The 26,945-nt window shown below is 46.2% G+C and overlaps 1 protein-coding gene across 1 annotated transcript; it reads left to right on the top strand.

Moving 5' to 3' along the window:
• Positions 1–1,683: 1,683 nt before the first annotated feature.
• LOC107279761 (uncharacterized) lies at positions 1,684–23,216 on the top strand. Its single transcript, XM_015764194.3, has 5 exons — positions 1,684–2,716; positions 2,818–3,356; positions 3,498–4,270; positions 4,379–4,981; positions 22,898–23,216. The coding sequence occupies exons 1-5, from the start codon at positions 1,684–1,686 to the stop codon at positions 23,214–23,216; spliced, it is 3,267 nt and encodes a 1,088-aa protein (XP_015619680.3).
• The last annotated feature ends 3,729 nt before the right edge of the window (positions 23,217–26,945 follow it).

Here is a 26,945-nt window from a genome sequence, read left to right as displayed (position 1 = left end):
TCTGCGTACGCGAACGGGCTCTCGCCGTGCGGTGCCGTTCGTGCTCGACGGCCTCCTCGGCGAGGAGGAGCGGGACGCTCGTCGACGCCGTGGTGTTCGGCGCGCGGCGTCCCACTTGGCGGCGACGGAGACGGTGTAGGAGACGAGCGGGAGGAAGAGCGTGGAGGCCGCCCACATGAAGAGGCGGAGCACCGAGTGGCCGGAGCGTCGGCGGTAGGAGCTGAGCATGCACGACGAGGAGGGCGAGTGAAAGAGAAGAGGGGAAAGAAAGAGGAGGCTGACACGTGGGGTCCACGTGGATCCCACGCTGACTCAGCAGCCATGTAGGACAAAACCGGGATCACAACCGCTGAGGGAACTATTGTGACCGGTTTTGTATAGTTAAGGGACCTCGCATATCTAGTTTTGCGGTTCGAGAATGTTTTTTTATCCCGATGACAAGTTGCGGGACGTTCGGTGTACTTTTTCCTAAAACTAATAATATTTGGGAGGAACTTGATAAATATGAAGTGCATGCCCTTATACCTTCTGTATCAGACTTGAGAATGTGTCCCGGTGCCTTCCATTCTCAGCAGTATTATTCTTCGTCATGTTTTGAATTAATTAGTGAGTCGTCTTTTCTTTTTATTGATGGCTTCCTTCCTAGTTATGGGTAAACAATTCTTTTATATGGCATGAATATTATTGAATACTTATCAAAGCTATGGAAAACAAGTGTGCTGCAACCATACCAGTGGAAAGAAAAATAGTTGATTTGAAAGAAATAAAGTAACACTGGTGGAGAAACCATCTTTCGTCGGTCGGCCGATTTCCACAATAGTCCCGGATGCAATAAAAACCGGGGCTAAAGATGATCTTTAGTCCCGGTTCAAAAGGGTAACGGGCATATTTGATCTTTAGTCCCGGTTTGTGTTACCAACCGGGACTAAAGATCATCTTTAGTCCCGGTTCGAATGCTGTCAGGGCCTGTCAGGCCCCCCCGGGATCTTTAGTCCCGGTTGGTAACACAAACCGGGACTAAAGATCGTAACTTTAGTCCCGGTTGGTAATACCAACCGGGACTAAAGATCCCGGTGATCTTTAGCCCCGGTTGGTGCTACCAACCGGGACTAAAGTCCCACCCCTATATATATGTCTTCTTCCTCCTCCAGCTGCCCGAGCAAGCTTCAAAATTTCTTCAAAAAAGAGGGGAGGTCATGCCAAAATTTCTATTGAATTTATTTTGGTGATTACATACAAATCGGAGGTGCCTAAAAGGTTTGCAACTTCATCCTCCAATGTTTTTGTTTGTCATACTACATTTGCACCTATGTTTTGCACACTTTTTTTGTCTCCAAAATTTAGTTGTAAGTTGATGAGAGAGAAAATGTGTGTGGGGAAGAAAGAATATATAGAAATTTAGTTCATTTGCTAAACAAGGTTTTATAAAATAGTTGAGAAGGAAAACTCTAGTGAAAGTTAATCTTAAATAATAGAAAACAAACTAAAATGAAAATTAAAAGAAGTAAAACACATTAAAATTAGTTTAAAACTTTACAAATAGTTTTTAAGAATTATTTGGTGTAATATTTTATGATTTTTGTATGAATAAAGATATCTTATAATTATTGTATGACTGTCATTATTGTAAGAATAATTATTTGTGTACGGTTTTTTTGACTCATGTAGATGGATCGGCAATGGATGTACGCTGACCGGCGGTCCAAAGAGTTTATTGACGGCGTGCACTATTTTTTGAGAGTGGCCGAAGCTAACAGGCAAAGGGGTTTTATTTGTTGTCCATGCAATAAGTGTAAGAATCAGAAGGAGTATTCTGCATCCAGGACTATTCATTTCCACTTGTTTGAGTCGGGGTTCATGCCAAGCTATAATTGTTGGACATCCCACGGAGAGCAAGGTGTTGAAATGGAAGAAGATGAAGTGGAAGACGACAATATTCCGGACTTTGCTCAGTATGTTGGATTTGAAGGAAATCAAACGGGGGAGGAGGAAATAGCTGCTGATGGTAACGACGTTGCGGATGATCTTGGTCAGATGTTGCAGGACGCCAGGGAGGACTGCGAAAGTGAAAAGGAGGCCCATAAATTGGACAAGATGTTGGAGGACCACAGAACTTCGTTGTACCCAGGTTGCGAGCAGGGGCACAAAAAGTTGGATACCACTCTGGAGTTGCTGCAATGGAAGGCAAAAAATGGGGTTAGTGACAAGGCATTTGGCGATTTATTGAAACTCGTCAAGAACATTCTTCCGGGGGGAAACAAATTGCCCGAGACAACGTACGAGGCTAAGAAGATAGTCTGCCCGTTAGGACTGGAAGTTCATAAGATTCACGCATGTCCGAACGATTGTATCCTATATCGCGGTGAGGAGTATGAGAACCTAGAAGCATGCCCTGTTTGCAAAGCACTACGATACAAGATTAGACGGGACGATCCAGGAGAAGTTGACGGGCAGCTAACAAAGAAGAGAATTCCTGCTAAGGTGATGTGGTATTTCCCTATAATACCACGGCTAAGGCGTTTGTTCAGGAACAAGGGGAATGCTAGAATGTTGCGATGGCACGCTGAAGAGCGTCAACAGGACGGGATGCTGAGACACCCCGCCGATGGTTCGCAGTGGCGAAACATCGACAGAAAATTTAAAGAATTTGGAAAGGACGCACGAAACATACGGTTTGGTTTGAGTACGGATGGCATGAATCCTTTTGGAGAGATGAGCAGCGGCCATAGCACTTGGCCCGTTACGATGTGTATCTACAACCTCCCCCCTGGCTATGCATGAAGAGGAAGTACATAATGATGCCGATTATTATTCAAGGCCCCAAGCAACCTGGTAACGACATCGACGTGTACCTAAGACCACTGGTAGAAGATCTTAAACAGTTGTGGAAGAAGGAAGGTGTCCCCGTGTGGGACGAGGACAAACAGGAGGAGTTTAACCTACGAGCGCTGCTGTTCGTAACCATCAACGATTGGCCTGCACTTAGCAACCTATCCGGACAGTCCAACAAGGGGTACAAGGCTTGCACTCACTGTATGGATGAAACAGAAAGTACGTATCTTAAGCACTGTAGGAAGGTTGTATACATGGGTCATCGTCGATTCCTTGCAGCAAACCACCCGGTACGGAAGAAAGGCAAGCACTTCGAACATAAGGCCGACCACCGTACGAAGCCTAAACATCGCAGCGGGAAAACAGTGTTTGCTATGGTTAAAGATCTTAAAGTAGTGTTCGGAAAGGGGCCTGGAAGCCAGCATATAGAGAGCGAAGATGGTCACGCGGCGATGTGGAAAAAGAACTCTATATTTTGGGAGTTACCATATTGGGAATTCTTGGACGTACGCCACGCAATCGACGTGATGCACCTCACTAAGAACCTTTGCGTAAACCTTCTTGGCTTCCTAGGTGTATACGGAAAGTCGAAAGATACACTGGAAGCACGTAATGATCTGAAGCATATGGAACAACGCGGCGACCTTCACCCGGAACCAAAGGAGAAAGGAAGCCATTACTTGAGTTCAGCCAGCTACACTCTTAGCAAGGCAGAGAAGGAAAGTATGTTTGAATGCTTGGGGAGCATAAAGGTACCGTCTGGATACTCCACGAATATCAAGCGAATAAAAAGCACGAAGGAGAAGAAGTTCACAAACCTAAAGTCTCATGACTGTCACGTGTTGATGACACAACTGCTACCAGTTGTAATAAGGGGTATCCTTCCAGACAATGTCCGGGCAACAATAACAAAGCTATGTGCATTCATGAACGCAATTTCGCAGAAGGTCATCGATCCGGATAGATTAGAAGCCCTTCAGAATGAAGTGGTGCAATGTCTCGTCAGTTTTGAGTTGATATTTCCACCTTCATTTTTCAATATAATGACGCATCTGCTTTGTCACCTTGTGAAAGAGATCCGTATTCTCGGGCCTATGTACCTACACAACATGTTTCCTTTCGAGAGGTACATGGGCGTTCTGAAGAAGTATGTTCGTAACCGTGCTCGTCCAGAGGCAAGCATCGCCAAGGGTTATGGAACAGAGGAGGTCATCGAATTTTGCGTAGAATTTATCGAAGACCTTCGCCCAATCGGGGTACCTGAATCACGCCATGAAGGGAGACTACGGGGAAAGGGAACTCTCGGAAGGAAAGCAATAACGACGGTAGACAACAATTTATTCCGTAAAGCCCATTTCACTGTTCTGCAACACTCTTCATTGGTAGCTCCTTACATCGAGGAGCACTTGGCTCTAGTTCGCGCCAGGAACATCGGTAAGTCCGATGCATGGATTACACGGCATCACATTGATACTTTCCCCGCGTGGCTACGACAACATCTCATGGGTAACGAGTCAATCAACCAACAACTTGCCTTCCTGGCGAGGGGACCGTCTGGGTCGATCACGACATTCCAGGGATATGAGATCAATGGGTACACATTCTACACGAGAGCCCAAGACATGAAGAGCACGAACCAAAACAGCGCTGTTCGTGTCGATGCCATGGGACACGATGGAACAACTGCCACGTATTACGGTGCCATCGAGGACATATGGGAACTTGACTATGGTCCTCTCAAGGTTCCTCTGTTCCGGTGCCAATGGGTTAGGTTGACTGGTGGAGGCGTAATGATTGATGACAGTGGGATGACAACTGTTGACCTTAACAAGGTTGGATACTCGGACGAACCTTTTGTCCTTGCCAATGATGTAACACAAGTCTTTTTCGTGAAGGACATGTCTAGCAAAGGAAAGAAGGGCAGAGGGCCTGATGAGCCTAAGCGTCAAGTGGTTCTCCCAGGCAAAAGAAAAATCGTCGGAGTTGAGGAAAAGACTGACGAGGATTACGATCAGTTGGATGGGCAACCCCCTTTCACGGTGACGATTGACCCTAGCATCCTCCTATCAAATGAAGACACCCCTTACTCACGCAGCGATCACAAGGAGGGAACAATAGTGAGGAGAAAGTACGTGCGGTCAACCGTCACCGCCGATGTAATGCCGTAATTATTGTGTACACGATGTAAACTATTTTGGATGTATTGATTATCCATATAAATCAATTGATGTATGGCATATGTTAATTACGCACGATTATTAGAGGTTTCAACAAGTTTAAATCATGTATATGCTAGTTATATGTGATACTTACAATTTTTAAAAGTTTTAAATCACACAGGTGGCAATTTCATATGTATGTTAATTAGAGTTTTTAACATTTAATTTACTAGCATTTATATGCTAATTATAATTGACTAGAGGATTTTTAAAAGTTTTAAATCACGCAAGTGGCAATTTCATATGTTAATTAGAGTTTTTAACATTTAATTTACTATCATTCATATGCTAATTATAATTGACTGGAGAATTTTTAAAAGTATTAAATTTAATATATTTTTAAAACTATCATTCATATATTAGAGTTTTTCACAATTTAATTTACTATCTTTCATATGCTACTTATATATGACTATTCGAATTTTTAAAAGGTTTAAATCATGCATGTGGCATTTACATATGTTAATTAGAGTTTTTAGCATTTAATTTAATATAATTCCTACGCTAAGTATATATGATGATTACAATTTTTATTAATTTTAAATCATGCAGTATGTACATACATATCTTAATTAGAGTTTTTACCAATATAATAATATCATTCATATATATGCAAAATATATATATATATTGGAATTTTTATTAATTATAAGTCATATATTTGCTTATTACGATTTATCCACTTAATTTATTACAGACAAAAATAATTTTTCGAAGTAATTGTCATTAATCTTTGTACTTTAAATAATGTTAATGCATTAACTTCTATTTTATAAACACATATGTAAGCGAAAATCATATGCAGTGCTATAATCTTTAGTCCCGGTTCTTAACCCTAACTGGGTTTAAAAAGAATTTCGAAATAGCGGGAAAAGATATTTACTCCCGGTTGGTAAGAACAACCGGGACTAAAGATCATCTTTAGTCCCGGTTGTTCTCAACAACCGGGAGTAAATATCTTTTCTTTACTCCCGGTTGTTCTCAACAACCGGGACTAAAGATATCTTTAGTCCCGGTTGTTCTCAACAACCGGGAGTAAAGATCCGGGGGTATATATATTCCCGGTGCGCCCTCGTCTTCTTCACCAACACTTAGACGTTTTCGGCCGATCGATCTCTCTCGGCCTCTCTCCTTCGCCGCCACTACCTAGGGCAAATCCCCGCGCCGACGCCGCCGTATCTCGCCGTCGTCTCGAGCTCGTCGTCCTCGCCGCCGCCTCCGCCTCCTCCGCTGCCGCCGCATCTCTGGGGTGAGAGCCGCCGCCGCCAGATCTCCCTTCATCTCGATCTCTCCGATCTCGATCTCTCTCCGTCGCGCCGCCCGCCACGAGACGCCACGCCACGACGACGACGCGCCACGCCGACGCCGCGCCAAGCCGCCGCCGGCACGCCACGCCGCCGCCTTCGCCGCCGCGCGCGCAATGCCGCCGCCGCCACGCCACGCCGCGCGCCGCCGCCACGCCACGCCACGCCGCCGCCGCCACGCCACGCCGCCGCCGCCACGGCCCCGCAACGCCACGCCGCCGCCGCCGTCGCCGCCGCCGCCACACCGCCGCGCCAACCGCCGCCCCGATGCCGCCACACCACCGTTAACGAACGAGAACGAGAACGATCGAACGAACGAGAGCGAGAACGAACACGTCAACGTACGTTGCCGCGAGAACGTGAACGAGAACGAGAACGATCGATCGAAGACAAGCGAGAACGAGGGAACGAACGTGAATGAGAACAAGTGAACGAACGTGAATGAGAACGAGCGAACGAACGTGAACGAGCTAGGGAACATGAACGAGCGAACGAACGAGGACGAACGTTAACGTGAAATGCAATATATATATATATATATATATATATATATATATATATATATATATATATATATATATATATATATATATATATATATATATATATATATATATATATATATATATATATATATATATATATATATATATATATATATATATGTTACTTCGCTATAATCCTAATACATCTTTTTGTATCTTGCAGAAAAGACGTGTTGTCGGAGTCGTCCGTCAAGCCTGAGTGGAAGAGCTAGCCCTAGAAGGAATTGGAGCAGGCAAGTGACGTAATAATATAAATGATTGTTATATTTGTAATGCAATTAATTAAGATTATTAGACCTGTAATTGGACTTATCATATAAGATTGTGTAGTGTTCTAATATTATTTGAGTTTTAATATAAGATTACTTTATTTGTAATTAGACTTAGTATGTATAATTATTGACTACGGAATTGGGGCGACAAGTAGCAATTGACTATTGTAGTCTTAATTAGACTTAGCATATACGCACGAAACACTTAGCATAGATGACTATTTTAGTCTTAGCATGTAATATTATTGGAGTTTTAATATAAGATTACTTTATTTGTAATTAGACTTAGTATGTAATTATTGACTATGGAATTGGTGCGACAAGTAGCAATTGACTATTGTAGTCTTAATTATACTTAGCATATACATGACTATTTTAGTCTTAGCATGTAATATTACTTGAGTTTTAATATAAGATTACTTTATTTGTAATTAGACTTAGTATGTAATTATTGACTACGGAATTGGTGCGACAAGTAGCTATTGACTATTGTAGTCTTAATTAGACTTAGCATATACGCACGAAACACTTAGCATATACATGACTATTTTAGTCTTAGCATGTAATATTATTTGAGTTTTAATATAAGATTACTTTATTTGTAATTAGACTTAGTATGTAATTATTGACTACGGAATTGGTGCGACAAGTAGCAATTGACTATTGTAGTCTTAATTAGACTTAGCATATACGCACGAAACACTTAGCATATACATGACTATTGTAGTCTTAGCATGTAATATTATTTGAGTTTTAATATAAGATTATTTTATTTGTAATTAGACTTAGTATATAATTATTTACTAGCTAGGGTTGTACAATATACGTCACCTAGACTTAGCTTATATCACGATTTGTAATTAGACTTAGCACGTAAGGTTGTGTAGGGTTCTAATGTACGACATTTACACTTAGCATACATGACTTAGATTGTTAAAACATAAATGTCTCGTGACTTAGCAGATGTTTCTTGTATCAACAGATGGCTAACCGCGATGAGGAACAGATATTGTACGATACAATCGCGGAGGGAAGCAGCCAGTACTGGAATGAAGAAGAGGGGAACGAGGATCCAAACCAGTACTTGAACGAGGAAGGAAACGTGGAGAGGGATGCGGAGGGGAACCAGCAGGGGCACGTGGAAAGGGATGTGGAGGGGAACCAGGAGGAGGAGGCTAGTGGTAGTCAACCCTCCGTTGGACAGAAGAGGGCACGCGGGCAACGAGGTGCAGCGAAGAAGCTTGAGGGTCGGCACATCATAACGGAAGTGGAAGAAGATGGACGTCCTAGTGCCCCGGCCGAAGCCGCCAAGAACTATGTACGTCACAGCGGTTGGGTTGTGCGGGATAACGTGCCTGTCAGTACGGTGTACTGGCGAAGAACAAGGGCACACGGAGATCATGAGAGCTTTGTCCCAGATTCGGAGAAAGAGATGCTGTGGACCACAATGCTCGAGACATTCACCCTTCCTGCGGGTACAGAGGACAAAGTGAAAAGGTGGACTCTGAAGAAAATGGCAGAACAGTTTCAGAGCTTCAAGGGAGATCTGTACCAGAAGTATATACTGAAGGGGCAGACACCGAACTTCGACACATTCCCAAAGCTAAGGGATCACTGGGACGAGTTCGTTGCATATAAGACAGGTGAACAAGGGCAGGCGATGATGGAAAGAAACAAAGAAAATGCCGCCAAGAAGAAGTACCATCACCACTTGGGGTCAGGAGGCTATAGCGTCGCGATGCCGAAGTGGGAGCAGATGGAGGCTAGCTTGATTGAGAGGGGTATCGAACCGGCAACAGCCAATTGGCCGGAACGATCGAAGTTCTGGTACTATGCTCACGGTGGAACGCTCAACCCAGCTGATGGCTCACTGGTCTTCGGCTATCAGATACAAGAGGCTGCGCGACGACTAACAGATGCAGTGGAAGCCTCCTCTCAGGGCACGTTCCGACCAGACAGATATAGGGACGAGCTGACACTCGCCCTGCAGACTCCAGAGCATCCAGGACGAACTCGAGGGAAAGGGGTGATTCCTTGGAAGATTGGTTTCAAGGAGGACATCCACACATACAGGAGTCGGAGATTGCAGACCTAGAGTTCCGGGTATCGAGCTACGAACTCAACATGCAAGAGGAGGTGGCAAGGAAGGTTGATGAACGCATGGCCGCACATCGGTCCCATGATCCCCAGCCGACCATTCCTCCTGCAATGGTGAGCCCGTCAGGAAACCGTAGCAGCTGCGCCTCAACGGGGCAGGTAGGATCACAGAGCATGGACGCCATGCAAACACAGGACGAATCGACCTGTCCCGTTGATGACATCACTCAGCGGACACCATGTGAGCTGCATATTCCTTTCAAGAACTTATCAATAAAGGTAAGATTTAGCCATTCCGCTAGTTGCTGCTTATATATGTTGATTACTAATAAATAATCTCTCACAACATGAAGGTGGCGTCGGGCATGGCCATCCCAACGGACCCTTCAGGTACTTACCACTGCAGGCCGATTCCAGCAGGATACTCGAAGGTCGAAGTTGAGTTGGTCGAAGGCGCGTACGAGGACCTCGAGCTGGATTACCCTGGAGGAGACGGTGAGACGCATCTACGAGACACAAGCCATGGCATTATTCTATGGCGCAGGCGGTACATCATCCTCCCTGGGCGACAAGCGGCGTCTCGTGCACCATCTCCTCCGGCTCCGCCATCTCCTCCTCAGGATCCTGCACCGTCTCCTCCTCATGCTCCGCCAGCACCGTCTCCACCTCAGGCTCCAGCATCGACTCCTCCTCAGGATCCTGCACCGACTCCTCCTCGTGCTCCTACACCTACTCCCCCGCAAGCTCCTCTTCCGGCACCTTCAAAGTCAAGGGCCCCCCCAGCTCCACCGCCTGCCCACACAAGGGCAACGAAGAAGGCGAAAGTTGACGCCGCCAAGAACAAGGACCCGGGGTACGATTGCACGCAAGAGGAGCTTGACGCTTACGTTGCATCAGAAGTCAAGAGACAATTCAAGCCTCGAAGTCCAGAAAAGAAGATTCCTATAGACCCCAGTGTCAGGAACTTCTTCAGGGGTATGTCTGCATCTGTCAAGGAGGCCATCAAGCTATCGGACTATGAGCGAACGCTGAAGAAAGCATCTTCTGGAAAGTCCAAACCAGTCCCTCAGCTTGGAGAGCAACCAAAACAGGAGATCGAGCCGTTGGTTACCGGTAAAGAAATGACGATAGAACAATTTATTACTGACACCGGTCTAACTACGGATCAATTGCTAGGAGTCGCACCAATCGAAAAGGCGGAAGTGAAATACATGTACGAACTCGGTAAACCGCTTGTCAAGCCTGAGCTGCTGCAGTCCCTACCCACACAAATGTACAAGTTCCATCAGCTGTACATGGAGATGAGCGCCGCCGGTAGAGAGATGATCGGAGCGAGGATCAGGGACACGGACTTCTTGCAAGGAGATGACATTCTCTGGATCAATTTCAAGGGAATCTACGAACTATACCAGCTGGACGCCCTCGACGTCTCTATTATGAGTTGCTGGATTTTGTAAGTATATCGTTCGGTTAGATTTCTTACTATACGTCTCCTTTAATAAATTAGGTCCTTGTATATAAGTAGACTATAGAAAATAATATACTCCCTTTTATCGTTGTAGAATGGAGATTCAAAGGGCCCGACGGCGGAGGGTTTTCGATATTGGATTCATCGACCCTCGGAGAGTAAACGTCGCAATGCTCGACCAATATCCACAAGAAACAGAGGACAATCTCGTCCATCTCCTGAAGGCGCAGCATTACAAGACGTTCATACTGTTGCCATACAACACAGAGTTAGTTTAATTTTACTGTCTTCCTACATACCAAATTTCATTCCCGTACGAACTTGCTAAGTGTTTCATATGTAATGCATCCCACGCACATTGCAGATTCCACTGGGTGCTTTTACTCTTCGACCTGGAGGCCTGCACCGTCAACGTATATGACTCAATGGATAAAAAAGAGTCTACGTTTGACAAGGTTTTCGAACTTATAGACAGGTACCGTCATAAGTTCCTTTGTTAATTAAGAAAATCTTGTTATGTTAATTGCTACTACGAATCATAGCTTTAAACTCCATGTAGGGCTTGGTATCGGTTCCGTCATTTGGTCCGCGGCAAATGGAGAGAAAGACTTAGGCGGAAGTTCAAATTTCTTGTGAGTACACATGCTCTACATTTATATTTCTCCGATTCAAATACATACAAGTGTATATTAATTAGATCTCTCGTTGTTTGTCATTTATTTGTAGTGCGCAAAGCAAAAGCAGGGAAATAACTTGTGCGGCTATTACGTGTGCGAGTATTGCCACTGCCTTGCAAACCAAATCATCACCACAAGAGAGCTCGATGTACGTACAAATAAATTCAAAATTTCATTACGTAGCGATTTCTTGTTTAATTACTAATCAATTTCATACATTCATATAGTTTATTCGCATGAGGGATAACCTGACCACACACAAGGAATTTATCACGGCGGTTCAAGAACAACTCATGGGATTCATCATCGAAGAAATCCTTAATCCCAAGGGTGAATTCTACTACGACGGAAACACAATTCACCGGTCCTTAGCTTCTGAGCTAGCAGCGAGTACTACTACATCGAAATGATAGCTAGCTAGCTAGGACATATAATGGATTGTAATTAATACATGACTACATATGTTTCTATATGCATGTGTACACATTTTCTATAATGTAAATATATTTTGGTCATATATATATCTATATACATATGCATTAATTTGCATAACATATATATGTGTATAAATACATATATATTATGCATGTATATACATATAATATAATATAATATATATATATATATATACATATATATATATATGTATGCATATATATGTATTGAAACATATATATGCATGGTTTATATATATATATATATATATATATATATATATATATATATATATATATATATATATATATATATATATATATATATATATATATATATATATATATATATATATATATATATAAACTATATATATATATATAAACTATATATATATAAACCATGCAGCAACAGGGCCATGCAAAAAAAAAAGGTCAGCTCGATCTTTAGTCCCGGTTGGTAACACCAACCGGGACTAAAGATCGATCTTTACTCCCGGTTATTTCACCCGGGACTAAAGATAGCGATCTTTAGTCCCGGATTGGTACTCCCGGTTTAGAAACCGGGACTAAAGGGGGTTACGAACCGGGACTACAAAGGGTTTCTCCACCAGTGTAAGAATATTCTTAAAAATATTGAAATGCATATTGGCTTGAATTGAACAGGAAAAAGAAATTGGGGCTTGTGTGGGTCTTCATCCTATGCACTCCCCTAAATATGGGCATTGTAACAATGAACTCTCCTCTCCTTCTCTGGGGCACTCGCCAGCGTTTGTACTGTGGTCGAGCTGCTTGCTGACTTGAACATTAACACTGCTCGCCATCAGGATCTTTTCGCTGAGAAGATTATTTTTTTTGAATTACATAGACTCACAACGCACACACACTCACCCTAAGATTATGGCCATGCTACGGACACATAGTGTTTGTGGCATAATTTGGCTAGTAGCTAATTTATTTGGGCAGGTTAGATTGTCGTAAATTAGTTATTTGATTCCGCAAGAGTGAATTAATATTGAAATTGACATCGCTAGCTGGTTTTTTACAACTTTATTGATTACACCATAAATCGTTAAGTGATCATATGTTGGACACGAAAAAACGTCAACTCCCAGATGGTCTGGAGAAAAAAGCGATCCGGACGCATGGCAACGGCCCCCTTAACGGTCAGATCACCGCCAGCATGTAAAAGCTGCACTGATTGGACATCTCTGCAGTAAAAAAAAAATCCAAAAAGAGGCTGTGTTTAGAGTTTCCTTTAAACTTCTAAAACTTCTGTCCCATCTTATGTTTGGACAAATCCATGTAACATTAAATATGGACGAAAAAAACTAATTGCATAGTTTGCATGTAAATTGCAAGACAAATTTTTTAAGCTTAATTATGCCATAATTTGACAATGTGGTGCTATAGTAAACATTTGCTAATGATAGATTAATTAGGCTTAATTGATTCGTCTCACAGTTTACAGGCGGAATATTAGTCTACGTTTAATACTTCAAATGTGTGTTCATATACTTCAAAATTTTTACACCTAAACAACTAAACATGGCCAAAGTATCAGTTGAACTTCATCTCAATATACCTCCATGTAAGCTCCACGAATAGTATCGAGCCTATCATCTCGAAACCTGAATGTAAATAAGTATCTCAATACCTCCATCTCAATCCATTCATCTTTGAGATTGGTTTTAACTATCATGAATTGAAATCAGACTTGTTAGTGACACCTCCATGTAAGCTCCGCGAATAACTCCCAATGCCCTCCATTCTCAAAAGTATTTTCGTGTTGTCAAGTAGGAGATGTCGCATCCTCTACCGCACAACCTGAACTCGGTTTCTTCCATTCTTGCCTATTGCAATAATATGTTATGCTTTGTGATCTTGGCATACATATTCAGACTTAGGCTAAGATATATATAAGTAGTAGCAGAGACTACGTCAAGAAGCAAGGTAAGTAAAGTGGCCAATTTGATTCTGAGCTATACTAGTGTGGTTGCAAGCGTATAAATGCATAAATATAGTGCTGGGCCTTGCCTGATGGTAACATCCAAGTTACAACTAGTTATTTTGCTAATAACTATCAATGCTGGTTTTTGTAGTGGATATTTTACAGAGCAATTCATCCTAGTTTGTTCGTCTTCTTGTCATACCTTAAATTCGTGTACTACCATGTTATCATTTAGCATGGTATACATCCGAGTAGTACCTGAAATCCTCACTGTAGGACAAAGTAGTATTAACCTGCTTTTTTCTCTTTGACAAATGGTCAATCACAATGCTCTCTTTTTTCATAACAACAAACTTGTTTCTTTATGTTACTCCCTACTGGCAGTAGAAAATAATCTAACCCTTCTATATTTAAGGGACGCAGATTTTTTTCACACTGACAACAAGGATACAATAGTCCAATGGACAATAATAATTTATGTTGCTCCGTTCACAAGTGTGTAGAGGTACGACTCGCTCCCGATTGGACAACCAATTAAAGAGACGATGCCGCAATGGCATGTAGACGACCCACTCTGCTCTCTGAGCGACACTGCAAGATCGAAGGGGAGTTTGTTGTGGATCTACATCAACAGAGCATCTGGCAACATGGATCGTGGATGTGATCGAGTAGGGCTGTAGAACTGCGACCATTCCGGCATTGTGCTTGGGTCAACTCAGGAAATTTAATCGCCATGCAGGATCTTGAGGCGGTTGATTTTGTGCTCTGGACAGATTTTTTTTTTTTCAAAACAAGGTTGATTAAAATCGAGATGCATATCAATAATATATGTAGGAGAACTAATGATCATCCAATATTCAGAATGTACCGTGTGTTCATACTTCAATTTCTGAAGTCAAATGCTAATTTTTTGCATATCTAATACCATGTCCCCATCGATTCTTCAAAAGAAAAAATAACCTTAACAGATTATCCCGAATTCTTCGAAAAGAAAATAGAGCATTCAGATGCAAAGGATATCTCCTTAATTCCTTAATTCACTCAGAGAGAGACAAGCAGAGGAGGGTTTTTCTTTCCAAAATCTGTTTGCTTGATCAGCTTAGCCATGCTCGTGCGCACACTACGCGCTGCTGTAGCAAAATGGTACTAGTAGCAATCCCAATTCTACCTGGAAAGCTAGCTAATGAGATATACGTTACAACGAATATGCCTTAGCGAAGAGATCATATTTGTGTTTTGGTAAAAAAAAAATGACGATCATATCGCAAAATGGATCATAACGAGTGAATTGGTTCAAAAACATCACAATGGATGAATTGTTCTTGAAGGTAATAGTTAAAATTCTTTCTAGATCGCTCAAGGTAGTAGCTTATACAAAGGAATTTCTATGGTGAGAAAAATACGTTTAACAAAAGTTGGTATATCAATTAATATATGCCTTAGCTTCAATCGGGTCCGCTCCTCGTGGGTTACGGAGCAAAAATATACACACAATTAGCTAGCATTCGACTTCAACTCTCCGGCCGATGCAATTAATCGAAGCTCATTTCAGTTGATCGCAGGGCTGATGTCCTTTTTTCTGCAAGCGAAAGGCAGTGTCACAACTCTCCTGACCAAGAATTTCTCTAGTCCATGAGCCAGATCCATGCACTCGTGGCGGAACTTCTCTTGATTCCTTCCATTCCCAACTAGGATCTCAATCACACCAAGCATTTTTCGTTAGCTACGAACCGAACTTGAGCAGCAGATTGCTCTTTTAGTGCATCGATACCATTGTCACCATATATTGATGGATCAGACCCAGGCAAGACTGTGCGCATTCACTAAGTCGTTGTATATATACTGTATATTTAGAGAGAGAAAGACCGAAGAAGATCGATTGGTCGTACAGTGGGATGCACCTCTGTGCGGTACTTGAATATTTGAATCGGGATATATATATTAACCCTTATATTTTGTCATTTAGAACAAATCGTCAAAGACCATCAGTCCCATTTTTTCATAAAATGAAAAGGTTTTATACAGGTGGTTTCAAAGTGATCACAGACACGAAGGGCATAACTACGTACCAATCTATCTCGACAGCACATATGCAAAGTGCCTAAGATGTCTTCACGACGGATCTGTGTGTTGATGTTATCGGTGTGTGGGTGATGATATTTTTTTTCCTTCCTACAATCTTCTTCAAAATTTCCCAGTTTGTTCCGGTGAAAAAAATAAGCAATAACTTTTTTTTTTAATAATGGAATAGGCATCTCATGAATACCATATAACCGTATAGCTAATCATGTCGAGAATTTAATTACGGTTATCACGAGCCCAAACTCTAGCAACACATGCAGAACTATGCTCAATATGAACCCCCTACATATCTACAAAATCAGCCAACACAACCATTTTGTTACCATGCGGTTTGGATAAAAGTTCACAGAACTAGGCATTATAGATATCTATTAAAAACTTGTCAGTTATTAAGTGACCACAAAAGAAAAAAAAAACGGAGGACCCTAGAACCCCTAAATCTGGAGAAGTCAAACTTGAATTTCTGGTCTCTTAGCTTAACTCTCGATTACTCTTGCTATAAACTAGCACACAACTTAATTCCATGTATAGGATACTGACGAGAATCGTTATACATAGTAGTGGTTGCCAAGACAAGACCGTTGCAGCTATAAAACAGATATTTCTCCCAATGCCCTCCATTCTTAAAACTTTTCCTTCTTTCCTCATGTTTCTGAGCTCATATCTATCTAAAAATTCACACCATCCCATCCTTGCAGAATATATATTCACCGACCGACAGTACTCAAGAACATAGGTTGATTGATGAGCCGAGAGAGAAACGAAGAAAAGAATATATAGCTTGGGAACACAATTACATGGAGTCATCATATATGGATAATGGTAACATCGACTGTAAGTCATTAAAAGCCTGTCATCAATGGTTCCAACTAGTCGAATCCATAAAAATGAAGCAGAAAAAGTAAATAAAAAGAAAAAAAGAAGTACATTATCATTATTACTAGGATTGTGATATCTGTCTGATCGAAGTTTGAACATATTATTGAAAGGAAAGTAGCTAGGAGCTCTGCGACACATTAAAGGTAGAAATAGAGAAGTAGGATCACAATATTTGCCTAAGCTCAACCTGGCCGCTTCAAGGAGCAAAACTGGATAGTAGGATGTATCAAATTGTTCTTGGATATGCATGCTCCACCACACCATTATGAAATGTTTTTCTACCTCCCTTAGTATTCCTTCCATCCAAAAAATATAAGGGTTTTTAGATTGTTTAACAGAGTTTAATGTTAAGTTAAATTATTTAGATGCCACGAAAATCCCAAACCACCTTGCCTAATTTGATATTGATCACAGGTGATAGATCAGATGGAGTCTGTTGACAGATCGCTAGAAATGCTAGTGATCGAAGTCAACACCAAATTTGAGGTGGCCGACTGGAGGCCCAATTTTCATGTGGCCCAACCCAACAGGCCGTAAGACTATGCCCGTATTCAGCTTCTTAGCCCAATTAGGTCACGAGAATCCTTAAATTGAGGGGCTAAAATGAGGCCCCAAAATGTGCTCCTCGTCGACCTTCGCACATCCAAGTAGTTGTTCATCCTCATCAATCATGAACACCTTTTTAATTCATCCGTTGTTTCTAACACACACCATATGTGTCACATGCAATGATATTTTAGGGGGAAAAGAATAGAATAGAGTATTATAATAGAAGAAGGAAAAAAATGGCCCTGAACCTCGACGGCTTGACAGAGTTTAGATCGTCTCCGCACCGGTAGATAGGCGCATGGGCACTAGATAATTCTTGATGTAATGCCTAAGTTTAACATGGGGACGATGGGGCTCGAACCTCTACTACTGACAATAGGACCATAGGAGAGCCCCCATGAAGCTTCCACTAAACATTTTTGCCATACATAATGCAAAGTGATGGCTGTAGCATAGTGTAGTTTGTTCACATCCCCTACTATTTTTTCCTGGATCCGTTAGAGAGACTACCCAACCATATCTTACCAAACAACAGATTCTCCAACCAAGTAAGCACCAACTTTCCGCGACATGCTATCCTTCCCATTGTGCTTGGGCTAGGAGTCCAAGCCCAATGCCATGGCAATGTCACTAATAAAAAATGGTTTCTCTAGACAAGACATTCGATAGGTTGTAGATGGATCATAACTGGCTGCGTCTGCAAAAATCGATCTCCATTTTCGCATACAACTACTTAAGAGACCCATGCAAAAAATCGATATTTGCATGCAAAAATGCTCATTTTTACATGTGGCCCCTTAAGAGGAGGAGCTGGTTAGAAGTCTGACTTGCATATTCTTTGGCAACACTTCAAAAATTTTTAATTCATCCTTATCTTCTATATCTCTCTCACCGCTTCACCTCCTCTCCTTTCTTCAACTCATAAGCCAGCGGGTTGGCAGCACGGGAGCGGGTGGCAGTGGCAATGGCAGGCGGCAGCAGCAACGGCAGGCGGCAGTGGCTAGCGGCTGGTGGCTCAACCTCAGTCGATGGTAGCAGCGGACGGCTCGGCGGGGCCCCTCCCACCCGGGTTCAGCGGCCAGCGGCTCGGCAGGGCTCTTCCCGCTCGTATCCGGCAGCGGCGGCTGTCCATCGCCCGGCCCCGCACGAATCTGGCGGCGGTGGCGGGAGGAGCCCGGCCCCACACGGACTCAAAGACGGCAGACTTGGGAGCACCGGTAGTGGGCGGTAGTGGACGGATCCTCCTTCCCCGTTGGCGGGAGCGCACGGCACGACTTTGGCAGACGGCTCAGCAAGGCTCCTCCCGCCTGGATCCGGTGGCTGTCCCTTGCCCGGCCCTGCACGAATCTGGCTGCGGTGGCGATAGGAGCCCGGCCCCACACGGACTCGAAGACGGCAGACTCGGGAGCACCGGCATCGGGCAGTGGTGGACGGATCCTCCTTCCCCGATGGCGGGAGCGCACGGCACAATGCTGCCTGGCGCTGGCGGCGGGAGCGGACAGCGTGGATTTTTTTTGCGATTTTTTTATTTTTGCATGTGGCCCACATAAGCACCCGCATACGAAAATCGCTAATTTCGCCGACCTTCTCATGCAGACGGCCCGGCCAACCGCATATGAAAATTGGATCCAATCGTCTGCAAAATCTCTTTCTGTAGTAGTGTGTGCTTGTTTTTGTTGTTGGAAATAGTATGAGGTTTTAAATTTAGTTGATGCAAAAGTTCGTTATTTGCTCCATTGCATATTTGCACATATATATACCTAGACGAAACGGGCGTACTCTGAAAAAGGAAACCATAACAAGTGTTTTTCTTTCTGACATATACTTCAACTTTTGACCTTACTGCACCTGTTGTCTAGACACTAGAGATAATGCTGTTTATTTTGCGCTACTGCATTGATCTTCCTCTTACAAAACATGGCTTGCTTCATTCTTTACCGAATCGAGCTGGAGGAGACTACCGATCGGGCGCCCGATCAAGGTGTGCAAAAATTAGGCGCTGACGTCAGCATGATGTCAGCGCCATACATGCCTGCAAACCAAACTCTAAACTATTTTTTCTCTTAAATTATTTATCCAAATCATGATCCGATTGCACCATTAAATTCATTGCAATTAAATCTACAAAACAAGACCACATATGGATGTATTCTGACGAAAACTTTTTTTAGCTTATTATTGAATTATTTTTAAATGTTGCACATGTTCCACCAAGTATATCGGAATTGTTTCACTAAGTAGATCGAAAATGTTTCAATCGTTTAAATCGGGTGTTGTTTCACCTTGTATAAAACAATGTTTCAGCAAATAGCGAAATAATATTTCAGTTCACTGCAACATTAGATATATACATAGTGAAACATTGTGGGTATAGTAGGTGAAACATTTTTAGTGGAACAAAAATAAAACGAATTTCCTTAATAGAGGGTTTCCATAATATATGGGTGATTTATTGCAATGGACTATTTCTGTTCGTTGCAACATTAGATATATATATAGTGAAATATTGCGAGTGCACTAGATAAAATATTTTTTGTGGAAAAAAAAACGAATTCTCTTAATACAGGTTTCCAAAATATGTAAGTGATTTGTTGCAATGGAGTATGTGGTAGAGATAAGTGGCAGGTAGGGACAGAGACTATGGTGGGGCCCATGCAGCATGCACGCGCGTGGGGGCGGCGGCGGGGGGGGGGGGGGGGGGGGCAATTTTTGCTCCCCCCACCGATGGCCCGATCCCAGGCATTATCCAATCGAGCTAATTAATCTTTTTCAGCGAACTAATTAATTTATTATTTATTAATTACCTTAAACAAGGTGGTCAAAGCGTTATTCCAACTTCCCAACACTGAGCAGTCCAGCGTGTGCAAATACTGTGGCTTATTAGGTGCGTTGGCGAAATGATGCAGCAAAGGCGATGCTGAACTACAGCGAGCGACACCGCATCCTTTCATCAGACCTAATTAGCGGGGAAGAAGTGCTCTTCGTGTTGTCGAAATGCGCTTTGTAAATCACACAACCATTCTGAGCTGATGGCCAGTGAGCTCCCACATCCCTGCATGCGAGAAATGTCCAGACAGTGAGATATTGATCAATTATGCACCTCCATAGGTGATGTTAAAACTAATAATACTTTCGAGGAACTTGATATGAAGTGCATGCCCGTATACCTTCCGTATCAGACTATGAGAATGTGTCCCGGTGCCTTCCATTCTCAGCAGTATTCATCACCATGTGTTTGAATTAACTCGTGGAGTCGTTTTTCTATCAATCGTTCCATACTTCATTCTTTGAGATTGGTATTTTCTCTCTTTATCTTGTGATACTCATTTATAACCTTAATGTGATTTGGAGTGGTGATATAGTATGAGGCGAGGCCCAAGAGATTTCAGATGACGGCTTCTTTGATGGGTGAAGATGAGATATGTATTGGCGGTGCTATAGGGTGGTTAAAATGTTTGAATGTGAACTTTTTGTTTCTCGTGTGTACTTTTACACTTAGTCATATGCTCCTTGGCCTTTTTAAAAGTTATGCATCCTATTTTCCCAACTTTTAGGGTGCATTTGGGAGGGCATAAGGCCATCAGCAATGCGTGTTTCTAGCCCGTGCCCTCGTAAACAGTGTGCTCCTTCCGTCACCGGGCCGTGCCCCAGGCGAGAGGCACAACCCCCACGCGGGAGATGGGTGGCTTTGGCTCTGTCGAGAAGTGACCCTCTCTAGCGGGTGGTCGTGAGACCCCTCTTTGTAAGTTCAGCCGGGGGAAAAGGAGCGCTGATCAAGAGCGTATATACGCCTAGAGTGCTCAGAGTCTACGTGTGAGACTGGGGATTATACAGGTTCGGGCCGCTTAGAAGCGTAACAACCTACTCCTGTGCTTGGGATTATAGTTGGCTTTTACAGAGTTTCTTGAGCTCCTTGGAGAACCTAGCTGTTCTTCCTCAGGCTCAAGTGGTCGAGAGTCGTCCCCTTTTTTCGGTGGGCAAGGTCCTCTTTTTATAGTTCAAGGGGATACCACATGCACCGCCTCTACCTACTCCTTCATGAAAGGGGGGACCCACACCGCCTGGAACGGACTGCCATTCGTGCCTTCGCCTAGAAGCTAAGCAGCCGTCCGTCCTTGAGTGGGGCCCAGCGCCATCCCCCGCCTGACACGGGGGACACCCCTGTCATTCCCCTTTAAATGAATGGAGACTTTTGGTGGTTCACCTCACGTGGAGGGAGCTCCTGACGATGCATCGATGGGACGGAGCATACCTGCCCCTACTCCACCGAGCACAGGGCGGAACGTGGGGGCACCGTTGCCCGTCCAATCGGACGTGACCGGTCACAGGCCAGTCACAATCCGGTCATGCCCGATTGACGTGGGTCATTCAGGCGGTGCCGCGCGTCCGCCCTCATCGCATTAAACGCAGCGAGGGACGGTTGGGACGTCGCGCATTAATGGCGCTCAGCCTCACCCTTCGCCCTACTCACTTTCCCCGCCACGTGGTGGCCGGGCGAGGGCCTCGGGGTGAGGCACCCCGAGGGCCTAAGGGGTGTGATGTGGCACCCCGAGGCCCCCTAGTTGCCTCAGCGTCGTCCGGGGAGCGTGGGGGGGGGGGTGGGCGAGGCTTCATGGTCGCGTGGCTAGACGGGAAGGAGATTTTCCTTATGTTCGCATACCCCCGTGCCCATATCACCGACAGTAGCCCCCGGCATCGCGTCAGACAGCGGTCCTCTCAGGGCGGTCTGGCGTGGTGCCTCATGACTTCCCGTGCCGTGATGGTGGGTCCCGCTGGGATTCCAAACAGCCGCCGTCGGCTGGCCCGGCTCGAGCGCCAGCCATGACGATGGCTTGGCCGCTATTAACTGCGCCACTCACGGGGGCGCTTAATTCGGGAAAATCGAGGGGTCTGCCAGATCACTCCCATAATTATCACCTAACATCACCTCGACTCCCCCGCTGTCAGGCATGCGATGGGACCGACGGCATGCCCGCCTAGCCACGACCGTGGTCATCGCATGCCCCGCGCCGAGCGCGCGACTGACAGGCGCATTAAGCACGGGGCACGGGTTTAGTGGGGCGAACGGGGCGAGTGGGCGCGAGAATCGACGAGGCAACTGCAGTGGCGAGAAACAAGGAGGCGGGCGCGGGCGAGGCGAGGATAAAAAGGAGGGGAGATGGAGAATTCGTCTCCTTCCTTTCGCCGATTTCACGCTCGCATACTCGCTCCTCAGCCCCCAACGCATCTCTCCCTCCACCGTGCTCCGCGCACCAAGCTCCTCGCCGACTCCCGCCGGCTATCATGGCTCAAGACGCTGGCAACGCCGTTCTCCCAACAGCGCGCATTACGGCAGAGAGGCATCTTAGCCTCATCCGCAAGATCATGCCGGAAGACGCCGTTGTGAGGGGAGGGGAAACGCGGCCGCGGCCGCGGTACGGCCGCGGTACCCAGAGCGGTCCGTGCACCTTCTGTCCTTTGCCATTGCGGGGTTGATCCCGCCCTTCTCTATGTTCTTCTTCGACGTCTTGGATTTCTACGAGATCCATGTCTTGCATCTCGCTCCCAATGCCGTGATGACCCTGGCCATCTTCGCACACCTGTGCAAGATGTTCGTCGGGGTACGGCCGACGATGCGACTATTCCAGTTCTTCTTCGTTCCACAGCTGCTGCAAGGCGCGGTGGTGGGAGGATGATATTTCCAACCCCGGCCAGGTGTGGTGGGGCACTACATCGAGAGCCACCGCCGCAAAAAGTGGGAGGACTGGAAGAAGGACTGGTTCTACACCGCACTGCCGGACCACCAGCGCCTCCGGCACCCCGCCAGTCCTCCCAAGTGATCTACGGGCTGGCTGGCGGTCTCGGAGCTGGGGGAGGAGTACGACGCGGAGCGGGACCGCCTCAGGGGCCTACGAAGCCGGGGCCTAATGGCGGCAATGGTGTTCAAAGATTATTTCTGCCGTCACATCGCGCCTCTCCAGGAGCGGTCCCGCGGCGCATGGGAGTACACCGGGTACAATGACCCCATGCGCACCCATGTGGGCGAGCGCTGGGACTGGAGCGAGGAGGACGCGAAGACGGTTGTTCGGCGGGTGCTGGGCCTGGACACCATCGAGCATACGCTAATTCCGGATGGGATTCTCCCTCTCTGCAGCGACCGCGACCGGGAGAATATCCTGGCTGTGATGATGGCTGTCGGTGCTGGAGGAGGTCGGCCCCGCCAGGGCGCCGTTGGTGGCGGTGGCGGCGACGGCGCAGGTAGCAGTAGTGCGACCGCGGGCGGCGGCCGGACCGGCGGCTCCGGCGGGGGCAGCGGCTCCAGGATGCCTGGTCCGGGCTGTGGGCCTAGGGGAGACTCGGTCGTCGACCCGAAGGGGAAGCGGAAGATGTCCGAGTCTCGGCTGCCCTCAAACCCCCCACCCCCCGCGCGCGCGGGTGAGGTGCCGAGCAAACAGTTGACCGACCACCAGTGGGCCATAAACGCCCCGCCATGTCTAAGGTGGGGCGGAAGAAGAAGCGGCCCCGGAAGATAGGGCAGACAGAGCCATGTAGGGGGAGCTTCATCGAGCCTTCGAACTGGACCTTCAGACGCCCCCTTCGCAGGTACAGTCATCAATGTCCGGTCCGGTGCTTTCCATGCCCTTTGGCTTCTTGCTTCCTCCTCTTCTTTTCTTTCTTAACGCAAATGGGGTTCTCCTGCAGCGAGATTCCCTCCCAAGGGGCCTCAGCGACCGAACCCCCCCGGGGGTCGAAGCCTGAGCGACCGGGACGGCCAGGAGCTGGCCGATCCAGGGCTGCGGAGCCTTCACACCCCCCAGCGGGGCCCGCGGGCCACACGCCAGGTCCGGCTCTGAGTCCACCACAGCCGAGACCGCCCCCTCGAGGGAGGAGAGGGTGCAATTCGCCGTCGGCGATAGTGGCACCGAAGCCCCCCTCAGGGGCGATCCCGCGGGCGCAACTAACAGGGAGCGCCGCACGGGAGCGGAGGCCGAGGCGGAACGTGGCCCGGAGGCCGAGGTGGAGTGCGGCCTAGGGACCGAGGCAGGGTGCGGGCCCGAGCCCGAGGCCGAGGCTGAATCGGCCCGGGGGCCCGAGGCGTAGGGCGACGGCGGCAACCGTTCTCCTCTACACCTGGGGCACACTCGGGGCCGGCCACGCGGAAGGGGGACCAAGCGCAGCCCCCAGTCTCGCGGAGGGTCCAGCCGCACTCCGTCGTCCCGGGGGCGGACCACGACCTTTTCTTCCCCGAGTCCGGCGAGTATGGAGCCGTTCTTGCAGGTGCTCGCCGCCGCCGACTCCACCGTCCGGGAGGGGCTCAACGCCCAAGTCCAAGCCCTGGCGGACGAGCGAGCGGCCGTGGAGGCAGAATGGGCGTAGCTCGCGGCGGACCGCGCGCCAGTGGATGAGGGGCGCCGCGCCGTGGAGGGCTTGGTGGAGACGGGGCGCAAAATGCACCAAGCCCGGCTGGCGGAGATCCAGGCGCACGAGGAGACGCTGGACTCGGTCATGCGGGAGACGGAGGAGGAACGGCAGGTGGCTCTCATCGCCTCAAGCGCCTTAGATGAGGCGTTGGGCGACATCCGCCTTGTCACACCCTAAAAATCCTAAATATATAAATTGTTGTTTAATTGGAATTATTAGAAATGAATTTAAAAGCCTAGAAGAGAAGATCTAATTTTAAATAATAAATTCCAATATAAAATTGGGCAAGATAAAATTTTATTAAATACTTTGCTTGATTCTATAGTTCCTAGATTTTTCTGGGATTTATTTGAGACAAGGAAGTATTTTTAATAAATAGAATTGCATTTCATGAATAATTTAAATTGGAAAAGTTTTAAAAAGTCTTCTTTTGGCTTTGGGCCGAAAGTCGGCCCAAACCCCTCTCTCTCTCCTCCCCGGCCCAGGTCAGCCCACAGCTGAGCGCCGCCCGCGTGAGCGCGTCCCGCTCGCTGACAGGTGGGGCCCGCCTGTCAGTCTTCATCTACCTCCAGCCGCCGCCGCAGCCGAACCCTAACCGAGCCGCGCCGCCGTCTCCTTCCAAATTCGTTCGTCCCTTTCCGATCCGGTGAAATTGATAGAGGGGAAATGATCCCCGAGATCCACTCTACCTTTTCTCTTTTGGAATCGTCGGCTAAAATCGTTTGGAAATCCATGGATTCGATCTCGAATCGGATTCGTCTCTCTCCCCGAACCCTAGACTTTCCTTCGCGCCGCCGGCCGCCATGGGCCTTCGCCGTCGCCCCCTAGCCGCTATAAAAGGACGCCCGGTGTCTCCTCTACCCGCTGCCACCCTCGTCTTTGTCTCTCGCCGCCGGTAGAGCTCTAGCGCCGTGTAGCCTAGCGCCGCCGTCGCCGCAGTTCGTCCAGCCGTGCGCCGTTGCCGCTCCGGTCGTCGTCGTCGCGCGGGAAGGCCGCCGTCGTGATCGTCAAGTCGTCACCGACCTCGTCCACCCCTCCGTCGTCGCCGTAGATCACCGGAGTACCGTTGTCGTCATCAACCCGACCGTCGCCGCCGTTTCGAACTCGTCGCCGTCGCCGTCCGTTGACCATCCGCCGTCGTTTGGGTCACCGGTGAGTTTGCCGTGCCGGCCGCTACGTGTTGGTGCCCTCCGTTCGCGCCGCCGGGCCGTTGTTCACTGGCGAGCACGCGAGGCCGAGCCGCCGCCGATGATGACGTCACCGCTGACGTCATCGATGTCGTCCGCCGTAGACCCGCGGTAGATCAAGATGATCTCGGCCGTTCGTTTTGGTTAGGATCGATCCCGGCCGTTCATTTCCGTGAGCCGCCGCCGTGCACCCGGTCCACCGTGAACCCTAGCCGCTGACGCAATAATCCCCTTTTCCTTTTCAAAAATAATTCATTATTGCGTCATAATTCAATTAAAATCTATATAAATGATTTAATCCGATTTAATCTTTGAAAATTCATAACTAATTCATCTTAGCTCGGATTTAGTTGGTTCAAGTCTCTAAATTTTTCTAAAATTGAGATCTACATGTTAAAAATATCCACATGTACTGTTCATGCTTGTTGATGTGCTGTTTTGGTGATTTTGTTCTTTTCTCTTTAGATTCCGACGTTCCCGGAGAGTCCGAATTTGCAGGAGAAGACTTTGAAGAATTCCAAGGCCAGCAAGGCAAGTCACACAGATCCCAAACAACCCTTTGAGCATGTTGATCCCGTTTAAAGCTGTTGTTTTTGAATTTATTTTTGAATGTCATTGGGTGGAATTAACCTATTGTTTTGTTATAGCCCTTTTTGTTCTTGATTACTTTATTCCTTGATACCTTGGGTTATTGTAACTTGACTAGTTGAGCATTATATATGGGTTCAGCTGGATATTAGATATAATTGCTTAGCCATGCTTAGAAATATTAGCACACTGTTGGGATAACTTAGGCTTCACTATTATTTAATGATGGCTTAATGATAGCTCATGATGGTTAATCATGATTGGTTAATTAATTAATTTGCCAACTAAAACCTGATAATGGTGGGTTGTGAGCATATGGTTTTGATGGTTGTACTCATGACAATTAAGGACCGGTTCATGATTTTCGGTTGTGAAACATTTACCGTGCCAACCACAAGCCAGCGTGGGCAACGACTTTACTTTCTGTATAGTATGGTTCATTGTAGAGCACCAGACTGTG

Source organism: Oryza sativa, chromosome 12, assembly GCF_034140825.1.
Source record: "Oryza sativa Japonica Group chromosome 12, ASM3414082v1".
Classification (NCBI taxonomy): domain Eukaryota; kingdom Viridiplantae; phylum Streptophyta; class Magnoliopsida; order Poales; family Poaceae; genus Oryza; species Oryza sativa.
Note: the sequence above shows the minus strand (reverse complement) of the source record. Positions and strands in the feature narration are given on the sequence as shown.